At 37.9% G+C, this 13,609-nt stretch overlaps 1 protein-coding gene across 2 annotated transcripts in view; it reads right to left on the reverse strand.

Moving 5' to 3' along the window:
• Window positions 1–4,756: 4,756 nt before the first annotated feature.
• The window catches only part of GPR63 (G protein-coupled receptor 63), a 95,382-nt gene continuing 86,529 nt past the window's right edge, over window positions 4,757–13,609 (reverse strand). For both annotated transcript variants that reach the window (XM_078369823.1, XM_002746838.6), the window contains one exon: window positions 4,757–10,411. In XM_078369823.1, coding sequence (XP_078225949.1) covers window positions 9,002–10,261 — 1,260 coding nt within the window. In that variant the 5' untranslated portion in view covers window positions 10,262–10,411 and the 3' untranslated portion in view covers window positions 4,757–9,001. The remainder of the gene's footprint in view (window positions 10,412–13,609) is intronic.

Below are 13,609 nucleotides of genomic sequence, written 5' to 3' on the forward strand. Positions count from 1 at the left end.
GTCTATTCCAGTTTTTACTAGCAAGATTCTATTATCAAAAGGTCCACTTCCAGACTTTGGGAGGGTACTGCTCTCTGTGAGCCACCATAGTAAATGCTGGGGAAACCATGAACAAGCTTAGTGCCCTGCCCTCAAAGAGCTTAGCATCTAGTAGTAGAGAAAGTGTAATTAATGGAGAAAGATGCGGGTAGAAATAAACATTTACATCTATATAAAAAGTCCTGGGTGAAGGAGTAGGAAGAGATGACTGGCATCACATCTTTGTTAGATTACATTTCTATATTTCCCTTCAGTATGCATCTTGTTTTACTGTATATTTGTTTTCATAAGAAGGCTTTTGCCCTTAGGAGAGATCAAGTAGAACCCAATAGCAGCCTGGTAATAGCAGCCTTCACACACATTCGCATGTTGTGATGTCTCAGTGTAGATTAATCACAGCTTTTGAGATTACCTCTGGGAAAATCGTATAAGAGAAATCCTTTATTCCCTCCTGTCAGAGAGAAATGTTTCCTGTGCCATTTGCAGTTACCTTGCTAATGAGATGAGGCCACATAGCGGAGGTGTATCTCTGGCTGACAGCTTCCCAGCATCCATGACAAAGAGTTCTTCCAGCATAAGCCCAGAAAAGCAAAAGTGATAGCAATACTTAACCAGAGTAGGTGGGCTATGGAAGGCCAGCTTAGGTCCCCTCAGAAGTTTAAGACCAGACAGAGGAGATGAATTCTTTAAAAAAAAGTATTTTATTTAAAATATTATAAAAGTTCCATTATTATTGCTTCTACTAATTAAAATGTACCTATTAGATTAAGATATTTTCCAGAATCATTTGTCTAGCCTCTTCTCGCTTTATAACAAGTTTTTCCAAAGCTTGAAACCTCACTATTTCCTTTTTGACAGTAAAATCTTACTGACTTGAGTGAAGTGAAAAGAGCTCTAACGTTGGGAGTTGGGGAGTCTGGTTTGAATCCCAGCTCTCTCTCCTAACTCCTGCAAAAATCTGGTCAAGTCATTTAATTGCCCCAGAACTAGTTCCTTGTCTGCTTATTAGGACATAATGTGTTTAAAAAAACCTCTAATGGAGGTTCTGTCACAGAACAGATAGATGATAAATTACATAATTTTAAAATATTCCGTCTCATTATTTTCAAATATATCTAACAAATTATAGTACCACAGTTTTTTGGGACAGATTTTTATACCAATTACTTAATTGATTAAGCAATTCTAATTCTTGTAACAATCATGAGTTTAAGAGTTTCTTAAAATACTACCATTATATGACACGTTGAAAGTTTCGTGACACAGCAAGCATTTCAAAGCTGATGTGGGGACTCAAAGGGCCCGACTTCCTGCTCAGCACTGATACATCTTTGACAGTTAAATATGCTCCAGTAACAATTTATATTATTAATTGGGTTTGATTAACCTTAGATAAACTATATACAAAGTGCCTGCTTATCCCAAATTCCAAACTGATGGGTTGTTACTGTATTTATATATACATGGACTTTTTTTTTTTTTTTTTTTTTGAGACAGAGTCTTGCTCAGTCATCCAAGCTGGAGGGCAGTGGTGCAATATCAGCTCATCGCAACCTCCGCCTCCCTAGTTCAAGCGATTCTCGTGTCTCAGCCTTCCAAGTAGCTGGGATTTCAGGCATGTGCCACCATGCCCAGCTAATTTTTGTATTTTATTAGAGACAGGGTTTCACCATGTTGGTCAGGCTGGTCTTGAACTCCTAGGCTCAAGCAATCTGCTTGCCTCAGCCTCCCAACTGCTAGGATTACAGGTGCAAGCCACCACGTCCAGCCATAGATAGACATTTAATGACACTCAGAGAAGTCCCACTAGGTCAATTTATATATGAAGATGCCTGTATGATTCTGATCCCCAAACACTGATTCTTCTGAACATTGGTTTTCTTCTTCAGTCATTGTTTAAAAAAAATAAAAATTAAAAACAATATATACTAACAAAATTAACTGAGTGCCTGCCATATCCCAGGTCTGACTCAACACTGGGGATGCAACAGTAAGCAAAACAGTGCTTACTGGCTCAAGGGGCTCCGTCTGGTGGACAGAATCACTTCTCAGGGTGAGCTCTTTCACAGGAGTTTTCCTCTGAGGAACTGCTGAAGTCCTTGGCAGTTCTTATTCTTTGGGTTTTCCTTCCCCAGAATACAAGCAGGTGGCTCCAGCAAGGGTAGGGTACAGGGGAGAGCAGTGATCAGGAAAACCTCACACTGCCTCCTCCATTTAGGCCCCACCCAGCCTTGCCAGATCTTCATCACCTCCACCTCCTTTCCCTCATTCCTGGCTACTACAGATAACCCCCAATATTTCAGACAGATTGTACATAAGGGAACCCTAATTATATAGCAGGGTGAAGGTCTATTCAAAAGGAGTTCTGCAATCCAAATGATCTGAACAAAGTAGCTGGGTACTCCAATATTTCTGCTGCAGTCAGCAGGTTCTGTGAATGCTCTATGACATTAGAGATGGTGTATCCCAGGCTCCCAGGGCCCCAGTCAGCCTAAGAGTCTTATTTATGACTTAGCCAAATACAGTCCATGACTTAAAACCAAGACTGCACCAATCTCAGTTTAGCATTAGTATCCACATCTTGGAATACAGATGTGTATATTAATGCTGATTATCTGATGCATGAAGAGTAATATTCATTCAGTATGACATTTAGTAAGCTCTTCTCACAAGGGGCTTGATTCCGTTTTCAGAGAATAATAGGGGAAGGTGACCTAGATATGAATCCTAGCTATTCCTGAAAAATGTACTTAACTTCTTGGGAACAGGTACCTCAGCTAGAAAAGGGGAAATATTGTGCATTAAAATAGATTGAAAGTGTATTTTGACCACAATTAGTGGCCAAAATAGGGCATCCATTATTAGTACTATTATTATACTTTCACACTTAGAATATTGTTATAACTACAAATGTTTTCAAATTCCTTAAAATAAAAGTATTGCCTTTAATAAGTATCACAGAGAATGAGAGCTTATACAGAAAGGACATTAGTTACTTTCTAATTTGATTATTACTCCATTTTAAGGAAGTTTCAAAATCAAGTGAAAATCAGAGCAAAAAAATGGTGTCCTGTGATTATGCACATTAAATGTAGTTAGAATGTGTATCTCAACCTCTGCAACAAGTTTAACTTTGTCATTTTATTATTAAACTCCCACTTGAGCAACACATATTTATGTGACTGTATTTTTGGACCACCACCTCCAGCATCATAGGATTTTATTTCATACAGTAGTTTAAATTTGAAGATCGCCATTGTGATGGTCTTCTGATGAGTTAATTTTGCTAGGCTATTGTTCCATTATTCCATCAAATACTAATCTAGGTGTTGCTGTTAAGATACTTTGTAGACGTGATTAAAAGTCTATAATGAGTCCACATTAACTAAAGGAGATTAACCTAGATAATCTGGATGAACTGATTCAAGCAGTTTAAAGGCCCAAAGAGTAGAGCTGAGGTTTCCCTAAGAAACTCCATCTGTGGACAGCACCTTCAGTCTGTGCCTAAGAGTTCCAGTCTTCCCTTCCTGGAAGCCTGTCTTTCATATTTCGGACGTGCCTAGCCAGCCCTACAATCATGTAAGCTAATTCTCTGCAATAAATCTTAATCTCTTCTACTAGTTCTGCTTCTCCAGTTAAATCTTGACTGATACAGCCAAGCAACTGTTTTGTTTTTCTTTTTTATATTAAATCTAACTGACTGCACCTTGATGTGAAGGTAGAAATGGCTCTATAAAGGTTCTCTTTATTATGGATGGACGGAGTAGGGTTCATTATTCTCACAGCAGATGTGAATATGGTTTTAATTCAACATGTTGCTTTATTATCTATTTTGCTGTATCTTTCTTACCTTTTTGTGTCAGAAGGAAACTGTTGAATGTAGATTCAATAACAATCTGCTTTTGTAAATCAATCTTTTGTTACTTAAAACTTCATGTTTAACTGGCACAAAATTGAAACTCATATACAAATACTGTTTCCTATGGATTTGTAAGTAGAGAAAGGTCTCTGATTTTAGAAGTGGAAATGCAGTATGAAATCATTTCATCAAAATAGAAGCGGACATTATCACTGCTTTGCCAAACTGACAATCTAATTTTAAATAACTCAGCAGAAAATTTTCATCACTTCCCTAGACATAATTTCTTAAAACTGTTTAACAGCTTTATAACTCTACTAACAGGTGTTGACTTTACTACCAGTTTTTTTGTTTGTTTGTTTTTGAGTTGGAGTCTTACTCTGTCAACCAGGCTGGAGTGCAATGCCTCGATCTCAGCTCACTGCAACCTCTACCTCCCACTTTCAAGAGATTCTCCTGCCTCAGCCTCCCAAGCAGCTGGGATTACAGGCGCCCACCACCACACCTGGCTAATTGTTTGTATTTTTAGTGGAGACGGGGTTTCCCTATGTTGGCCAAGCTGGTCTTGGACTCGTGACCTCATGATCCACTCACCTCAGCCTCCCAAAGTGGTAAGAATACCAGCATGAGCCATCATGCCTGGCCCTATACTACTAGTTTTTGTACCATTTCATCTTGAACTACTCTGAGAACTTCTCAAACTAGACTACAGTTATATGCACACAGGCCTTGAGAGCTAATTTGAAAATAAGAACCCAAAGGCAGCAGAATTTGAAGCTACATTCAGCTTTTCATTATCCATGACAAGCTTTTCTAAATGAGATGCAGTAGTCCTTTAAAAAAAAAAAAAAACTCCACTTTAGAAATGTCAAACATTTATTTATTTTCTTATCAGGAGCTCGTTTCTTGGTTGCACAAAGAACCATATTTTTTGATATTTAAATACTAGAACCCATAATTCAAGGTGGTTTTCTTTTTCCCATACAGGTCAGTTACTATTGTAAAATAAATTAATTTTCATTACAAAGGTCTAGTACCAATAGATAAGTAAGAAATTTATCATAACTTACCTCCAATAACAAACTTGTGCTTTGATATTTTTTATTTATTATAATAACAGTTTTCAATGAAGGCAGTTTAGCAGGACTATAGTTGTGAAAATAAATCTGAATGTAGCCATTCTTTAAACTAAAAGTTATTGTAGAATAAAATGTCAAGCAAGTGAAAACTTTTCTGTGATATATACAGAAATGATATATATGTAAGTATTTTCACATAAACAAAAACAAAGATCAAGAAAAAATTAAGTATCTTTATGGGCAACAGAAATACACAGATTAAAAAGTTTTTTTTTTTATTTTACTTCAATGCTTCCATTGAACACAACTGGCAGAGCAATAGGAATTAGATAAATCTTTACATTTCTTCAGGGAATTACGTATAATAAAGATACCTCTCTAGAAGAAAATAAAATATTAGCATAATTAGACTCCTGAAAGTCATGCCTTTCAATTGAATCACTCTTTTTGCTCTACTATGAAGCTATACACTTTATCAGAATTTTGTCAGTTGAGAGAAAATAAAGTTAACACTGGCAAGATCCAACACAAACAGGTGGCACAAATTAGGCACAGTGATGTGTGGATTTTCCTCTCAATGTGGATTACCCATGCCTAGGAGATAATGGCTTGCAACGCAAAACAAACATTGTGGGATAAAACAGATGATATTTAAATTGATATAGTTTCTATAGGGATGTTTCCTGAAGCGTTTCCCAGGGACCACCTGAGCCAGAGTCAGGCAGAGGGCTCAAAAATCAAAAATGCACATTCCTGGACTCAACCACAGACCCTCTGGGGGCCCAAAAATCTGGACTGTTAACAAGCTCTCTTGGGGATGCTTAAACATGTATTAAAGTTTAAATAACATTACTCCATACTATTTGAAATTTCTCTTGCATCTTTCTTTTGACCACAAATATTTCATTAACTCTTTTCATGCTTCCTACTATCCAGATGGAAAAACAGGCAAACTGAAAACCATTTCTGATTATGCCTGTCAGCAGTGAGAATTAGTAGTGGTATCTTTTCCCACCTCAAGAAAATATGGGGTAATAGGCAACATATGATTTTGCACCTACGTTTCTCTAAGGTGCTCCATAGTGCTTATTTTTAAAGCTTTCAAAATGTATACATAATAAAAAATGTTCAAAATGGTTTGTAAACTCTCATCAGATCAAGATTATCCAGTGTAAAAAGAACTGCTGTTCAGTGTTGTTGCTGAATTCTCACAAAGACCCCTTCATAATCTTTGTTCACAAACAGGGAGCATCTCAGCAGGCACTCCAGAGCTCTCACCAAATGAAGCACTGCCTATTAAGCAGCATGAAAGCACCTAGAGACTGCCCATAAAACAGGAAGAAAACAAAGCTCAAAGAAAACAAAGTTTCAACTCCAGCCACAAAGGAGTCTTCATGACCTACCAATATGTAAGATGAATACAGATCATGCTGACTTTCCTCAGAGAAAGTCTAATCAAAAATGTCCTTATCAATATCTGCTTGAAATCGAGTTTATATTGAAAATGGAAAGCATAATACACTTCAACATGCTACTAGTATCTACTATGGTACTTACATCCTATAAATTCCCTATGGACAAAAACAACTTTGCCTGTGAATAAAAATTAGAAATTAAAGAGGTAGGTGACTATCATTTGAAGATGATCCCAAAACAACATGTTGAATAATATGCTTGAGTCCCCAAGGAGCTGTTTAGCGGGACAATGAGTTCCAAAACCGGTACAATTTCCTTAAGAGCAGGGTTTCCCAGGTCTTTTGTGATGTCATCAATCTTTCAATGCCCTAAATCCTGATACAGTGCCACAACATTTAATATTAGAAATAGCTAATGAAGTAAAATGTAAAGAAGGAGACCAAAGGGTGATGCTGAAGTCATCTAGGCTCTTCAAGTATCTATACCCTAGTATGGAGGAAAGCACATTTGACAGGACATTAGCGATTCATCTCATCCAATTCTCTGGTTTTACAAATGAAGAAATAGCAGCTTATTTTTCCCACTGGCTCACAAAGCACTAACATCCTCAAAAGATACTATAAATCCACAGTTAACTTACCTAATTAGTTAATGATGTACCCAAGTGGCTATACTTTCAGCCCTTATCCCTGTAGGCTGTTTTATAAAGTGAGCCACTGGTAACAGAGAAGCTGACCAAGGCCCTAGATGCACCCTGGGGGCAGACTGTCAGCAAGAGAAAAATAATTTGAAATGCCAGACATGCCCTATTAAAACTTGTTCTAGGCTCAGACCAGGATTCCTTTTCCCTTCTTTGCAGGAAACAAACATCTGAGCATGTTCACAAACTCCAGCTCTGCTAGGGCAAGCATTGGGGCAACAATGCTATTCTGCCCAGAACACTTAAAACTAACACAGGTGGGTAACTGGAAACCTCTAAACCCTCAGAGGCAAGACCTACACATAGCTATCTTTAATTTTTCAATAATTGCCAGTCACTTGTTTTGCAAATAAAAAAAAAAAGTTAAAAAGTGGTTGTAGGCCCGGTATGGTGGCTCACGCCTTTAATACCAACACTTTTGGTGGCCAAGGCAGGCAGATCATTTGAGCTTAGGAGTCTGAGACCAGCCTGGGCAATATGGCAAAACCTTGTCTCTACAAAAGAAAAAGCAAAAAGCAGCTGGGTGTGGTGGCACACACCTGTGTGAGTGGTCACAGCTATTCAGGAGGCTAAGACGGAAGGATCGCCTGAGCCTGGAAGGTTGAGGCTGCAGTGAGCCATGACCACATCACTGCATTCCAGCCTTGGTGGCAGAGTGAGACTCTGTCTCCAAAAAACAACAAAAAAAGTGGTTGTAAGTGATTTTATTTTTTTTTTCTATTTTCCAGTGTTTCTGTATGCTTCCATATGTCTTCTGGTAATAAGAAAATAAAGGCTGATTTTTAAAAAGAATATTTTAGCCTAAAAATTAAAGGATGCATAGAATTCCCTCTACTATGAGACATCTAAACTGAATAAAGTGTCTGCGTGGCACAGTGGAACAGTGCAGCCTTAGGATTCTGACAGATTTTTGGATCCCAGCTCTACCACTAACCTTGGGCAGGATTTTAATTCCTCTGAGACCTGCTTTCTTCATATGTAAAAAAATAATAATACCTACCTCACAACCTGTGAGGATAAAATGATGCACAGTTCCTGACACATAGTAGGTGTTCATAAATGTCAACCCCTTCATATCCTCCACAAAAAACCTTGAGTAAAAGGAATCACCATAGCCTGCACCAGCACCCACCATCCCCCTCACTACATTCCCCTTTTAAATTTGCAAGGATGTTGTCTCCTCAATTTCTCCGTTGCTCTGAAGAGTTGCTATTGTGCTTAGAAAACTTTCTACATTTTACATTCTTTCTCTTACAAATGTACATGCAGATAAAACATTTATTAAACTATCTTCCCATAAATGTCAATGCACATTTCCTAAAGGACATATATAGAAACAATTCTGAAAAATAAGACTGAATTAATTTGTACATTGTCTCTTAAAGTGCACCAAAGCAAATAGTAATGATCTTTCAAATGTCACTAACCTTCTTGGGTTAGTTTTTAAAATAAAACTAAATATATATATTGATTGAGATGTTTGGCTCCAATGTGATGGCAAAATGCAGCAGTGTCTTCCAGAATAAAAAAGTATTGATAAAGTCAACTAAGCATACCTTAGCAGCATACAAAATGCCTACAATTCAATGTAACTGCAGGCTCAATAAAGTACAATCCTGATTCTTAATATGAAAACAAAATCAATCAAGGAAAAACTCCAAAACCAAAGAACCAACTCCTCACCCTAAATTGAAGATTTCTATTGAACCCTGGAGGTAATATTTGTAGTCACTTTCCTATTGTTTATTCTTGGTAACAACAATAATACCATTCTTTCTTTATACTGCTCACACACATATATATACAAACCCTATAAAAAAATAAAGTATAAGTGGAGAAGCTATGAGAAAGAAAATTCAATGTCAATAATGAACAACCATCATCCAAAATGTGAGTCAGTTACAATATTCACACCACTGTCCGATGTTCCCCACACACGTAGACAGCACTGGGACGTATCCGTCGCCTTGTGTGACCAGGGAGCTGAGGCAAAAACTTGAAGGACTTAGGCATCATGTCCAGGCAAGCATCATGGAATTTCTTAATCCTCCAGTAGTAGATCAGTGGATTCAATGCAGACTTGAGGTAGCAGAGCCACAGTAGCCAGGTGCTAATCTCAAAAAAGTTGTGCTGATAGTAAAAGTGCTCACTGAATGTTGCCACAAGGCTGTAAGTGGTGAACGGGGCCCAGCAGACAATGAAGACGGCAAAGAGAATTAAAATAGTGGTGAAGGCACGTGTTTTAAAGCCCATGTCAATGCTCATCTGGAAAGGTCTCTGTAGACTCATAAGACCCAGTTTGCTGGCCTGGCTGAGGCATATACCTTCAGGGTAGCTATGGATTCTCAAGGCATTGTGCCGAAGGGTGTTGAGTATGCCCATAAATGAATACAGTATTACCAGGAAGGGTATGAAGAAAGAAATGAGAGAAATCAAAATCACATAAGCCTGGTAGCCTGGATTGGTTGTGTATCCAAACACACACTGGGGAGCTCGGGAAGGTATCTGCAGGTCAGGGTTTCCTACAGCTAAAGGAAAAGCTACACAAAAGGAAGTTGCCCAAGAAACTGCAATCAGAACCTTAGCTCTATAAGGGTTTAGCTTATCCTGCCTCTGGACTATAATAAGGAATCTATCTATGCTAATAATGAGCAGGATGGCTACTCCTTCTATCACAAATAACCAGAAAAACATAGCAGATACCCTACAGAAGAATTTCCCAAAAATCCATCGGGTAGTAAGAATAGTTACCAGGGCAAAAGGCATGTTAAGCACTGCAAGCAGCATGTCTGCAAAAGCCAGGCTGGCAAGGAGGATGTTAATTGCAGATCTCATGGCAGCTTTTTGGTAAACCATGAGGCAAACAACAAAGTTCCCAAGAAAAGACACAAACAGAATGAAAATCATTATAGCAGAAAGGGTGATCTGAAGAGGCAAGTTTAGGCTCTTAAATTCTGCTGGTGTTGTGGGCACAGCTGTACTATTCACTGTCAAGGAACTCAAACCAGTGGGAGCCACAGTTTCAAAACTGTATCTAAGCAGCGGACTGATGTCAGGATGCTGGAATGGTGGAGGAAGTGTAATATTCATGTAGGTGTTTTCATAGATTACAAATGTTGTGTTAGATGTCCCGGTATGGAACGCAGTCAACACTGCTGAGAAGACCATGGTTTCAGTAGGATGGAAGATGCTAGCAGAGATGCAGGTGCTCTTCAAGCATTTCAACAGAGAACAGCAGTATCAGGGTCCATTAATGGGCTTGGAAATACATTCTGGAAAATGGACAATGAGTTCCATCTTCCACAAGAGTCCTTTTGCCTGAAAACAAAACCAAAACATAAAAAGTAAATGAGAAATGATATTTGTAAATAACATTTAACTTCAGGGATGCCTTTCATCATGAAGGATCAGTTTTGCTCTTTTTGACCCTTTAAAAATATGTTAACATAGAAGCTATGAGAAAGAAAATTCAATGTCAATAATGAACAACCATCATCCAAAATGTGAGTCAGTTACAATATTCACACCACTGTCCGATGTTCCCCACACACGTAGACAGCACTGGGACGTATCAATGAAGGTCTGAAACATTTTCTTGGCTTGCTTTCTACTTATTTATTTATCTATTAATTCACCTATTTTTTCATTTTTAGTTTTTGAATTAAAAAATCATTCATTTTTAGTTTCTTCCTAGAAGCTCCACCACCAATCAATCATACTGCAGAAGTTACTCAAGTGGAGAAGAAAAATTATAAGTAATGACTCTTGGTCATATTTTCAAAAGTTCTATGTTTCTAAAGCACTCTTTGCGTCTCATAGACTTTCTTCTCTCCCAAGTCCACCGACTTTCATCCTTTCTTTTCTGATATGTACACATCTAACTTCTCTATTTTCTTCTCCCTAAAAAACCAATCTTATTTTGTGTTAGAAACTTGATCAGAATATGTCAACCAAATAACAAAGATGAAGATGTTAAAGGAGAAATGACTAGAAAAATGTTTGGGCATGAAGAATCTATTCGAGAAAACTTAGAAACATATTTAGTTAGCTTGCTCCAAAAAGTTTCTTATCACCTTTCTCTTGTCCTAACCTCCAATCTCTTACTCATATATCTGCAACTCTAGAGTTTTCTGTAAGGGACTTTCTTAATTTGCTGTTTTACTCACACATTTTGTGGTATGGGTTTTTCCTTCTGTAGGTCTCTACTGGAGAGGTAACCTCGGGCACGGTGGCTCAAGCCTGTAATCCCAGCACTTTGGGAGGCTGAGGCGGGTAGATCACGGGGTCAAGTAATCGAGACCATCCTGATTAACATGGTGAAACCCCGTCTCTACCAAAAATACAAAAAATTAGCTGGGCACGGCGGTGTGTGCCTGTAATCCCAGCTACTCAGGAGGCTGAGGCAGGAGAATTGCCTGAACCCAAGAGGCGGAGGGTGCGGTGAGCCGAGATCGCGCCATAGCACTCCAGCCTGGGTAACAAGAGTGAAACTCCGCCTCAAAAAAAAAAAGAGGTCTCTGGATTTCTGCCTAGATTCTTTTAATAAGCTCTTTAAAAAGACTGGGGAAAAATAAAATAAATGCACAGAAGTTTAAAACAAAATTGTGATTTACTCATTATTTTGACTTAGAATTAGTCATTGGTTTTAAGGGTCATTGTCAAAATTTCATTCATTCATTCATTTACGATGATGGGTAGGGATATCACATTTGTAAGACCCAAGATCCAGCAATGTAGCCAAATCAGGGACTCCCTACCATACCTATATCTCTATAATCCCATCTTTTTTGTCCAGGGCTGCCTTTTTAAAAAGAAGAATCCTTATCTATTCATTCAAAATATCAACTTTACTAACTTTCAATTTTACAGTTTAATTTATTTGCCCTTACTAGACTTTATCTGAATATTTCCTTACATATTCAATTTGCAGCAGCTTAGTGTGGCATCTTATTAACCACAAAGGGGCCAAGGGGAAGAGAGAAGTGGTGGTCGGAAGATTACACCATAATCACCATCAGCCTCTACAGAATGTAGATATAATTAAGAATAAAGACTGTGCTTAATTATAAATTAACCTCAATACAAGTCTACCTCTAGAGAAAAATTATAAATAGGCAAATGTGTATCTTAAGCCTAATGTGACAGTCAAAATTGTGTTTGATCAAGTAAACAAACATACACCCATCCTGCACTATGACACAGTTTAAAATATTTCATTTCCTTGACCATGTTGAGGAACAAAAAAAAAAATGGAATGAAGCTAAAGTAAAACCATAATTGAAAAGATGCCTTTTAACTTGTTATGTCTGCATAGTCATAATTATCTTTCTACCATCAAAGCCTCCCACAACTATAAAAACTTCTAACAATTCATTCAATATTTCATCAAATATTTAAGAACCTACTCTGTGCCAGGTACTAAACAGAAAATGGTGAGCAAATAAATGGTTTCTACATTTCTGGTTAAAAATGCAGACTGCCACAGTCCACATCCCCCAAATCATACTGAAATGACAGTAAAGGGATTTTTTTTTTTTAACAAACTATATAAACCTAAAGAACAAGAGTTATAAATGAAAAAGCACATTAGTAGATAAAGATTTTTTTAATGTTTTAAGGGCAAAAAAGCAAATGGTGTTGTGGTAACTGACTTAAGAAAACAGAACAGAACAATTTATTCGCAATACTTTCAAGGAAATGGGCTTTGAAGAAACTGAAACATTCCTGTAGATCCCTAGAGAATCTCTGGATGCCAGTTACCACAGAAAGTATAGGTAGAACTGAAAACTGGAAAACTGGCTGAAAATCAGAACCACTGGAACCCCACTCCACACCTAGTTCTCTTCTTCTCTGAACAACCATGTGAAGGCACGTACCTTCATTTCAGTAGCCCAACTCTGTGGATCAACTGAACCTGACAAGCACTACACTCAAAAATATCAGTGCAAGGCTGAAAAAAGGGGGACTGTGTGAATGCATATTTAATTTGAGAACCTAGCTCCTTTCGCCATCCTGCTCTCAGACTGCCAGAAGCCAGGCACATGTTGCCCATGCAGAAGACTGAAGAGCTGTAACTAAACAGCCACAGAGAAAAAAATGTCTAAATACTAACATCTAAGGTTTCTAGTCACCTTGTATATGGAAGCCCACCACTGTCAAACCAGCCCACGAACACAGAGATTCTAATCAACTTTTCAGTGCCTATTAAATATAAACGATCAATTTCTCTAAGAAATAGTTTAATAAAAAGATTAAACAAAAACATTTTTGTAAACATTATGGAAAGTGGAGGTTATAGTATTCTCTTGGTCCTCTTTCCTTAGTTTTACCTGCCTGTGGAGTGCTTTATTTTATTTTTTTGAGACAGGATCTCACTCTGTTGCCCAGGCGGCTGGAGTGCGGTGGCACAATCACAGCTCACTGCAGCCTCAACCTCTCAAGCTCAGGTGGTTCTTGGAGTGTTTTAAATACTTGTTTTATTCTCTGAAAAGGCTATATTCTCCTAGAAGGCAGCCA

This window comes from Callithrix jacchus, chromosome 4 (genome assembly GCF_049354715.1).
Source record: "Callithrix jacchus isolate 240 chromosome 4, calJac240_pri, whole genome shotgun sequence".
NCBI lineage: Eukaryota > Metazoa > Chordata > Mammalia > Primates > Cebidae > Callithrix > Callithrix jacchus.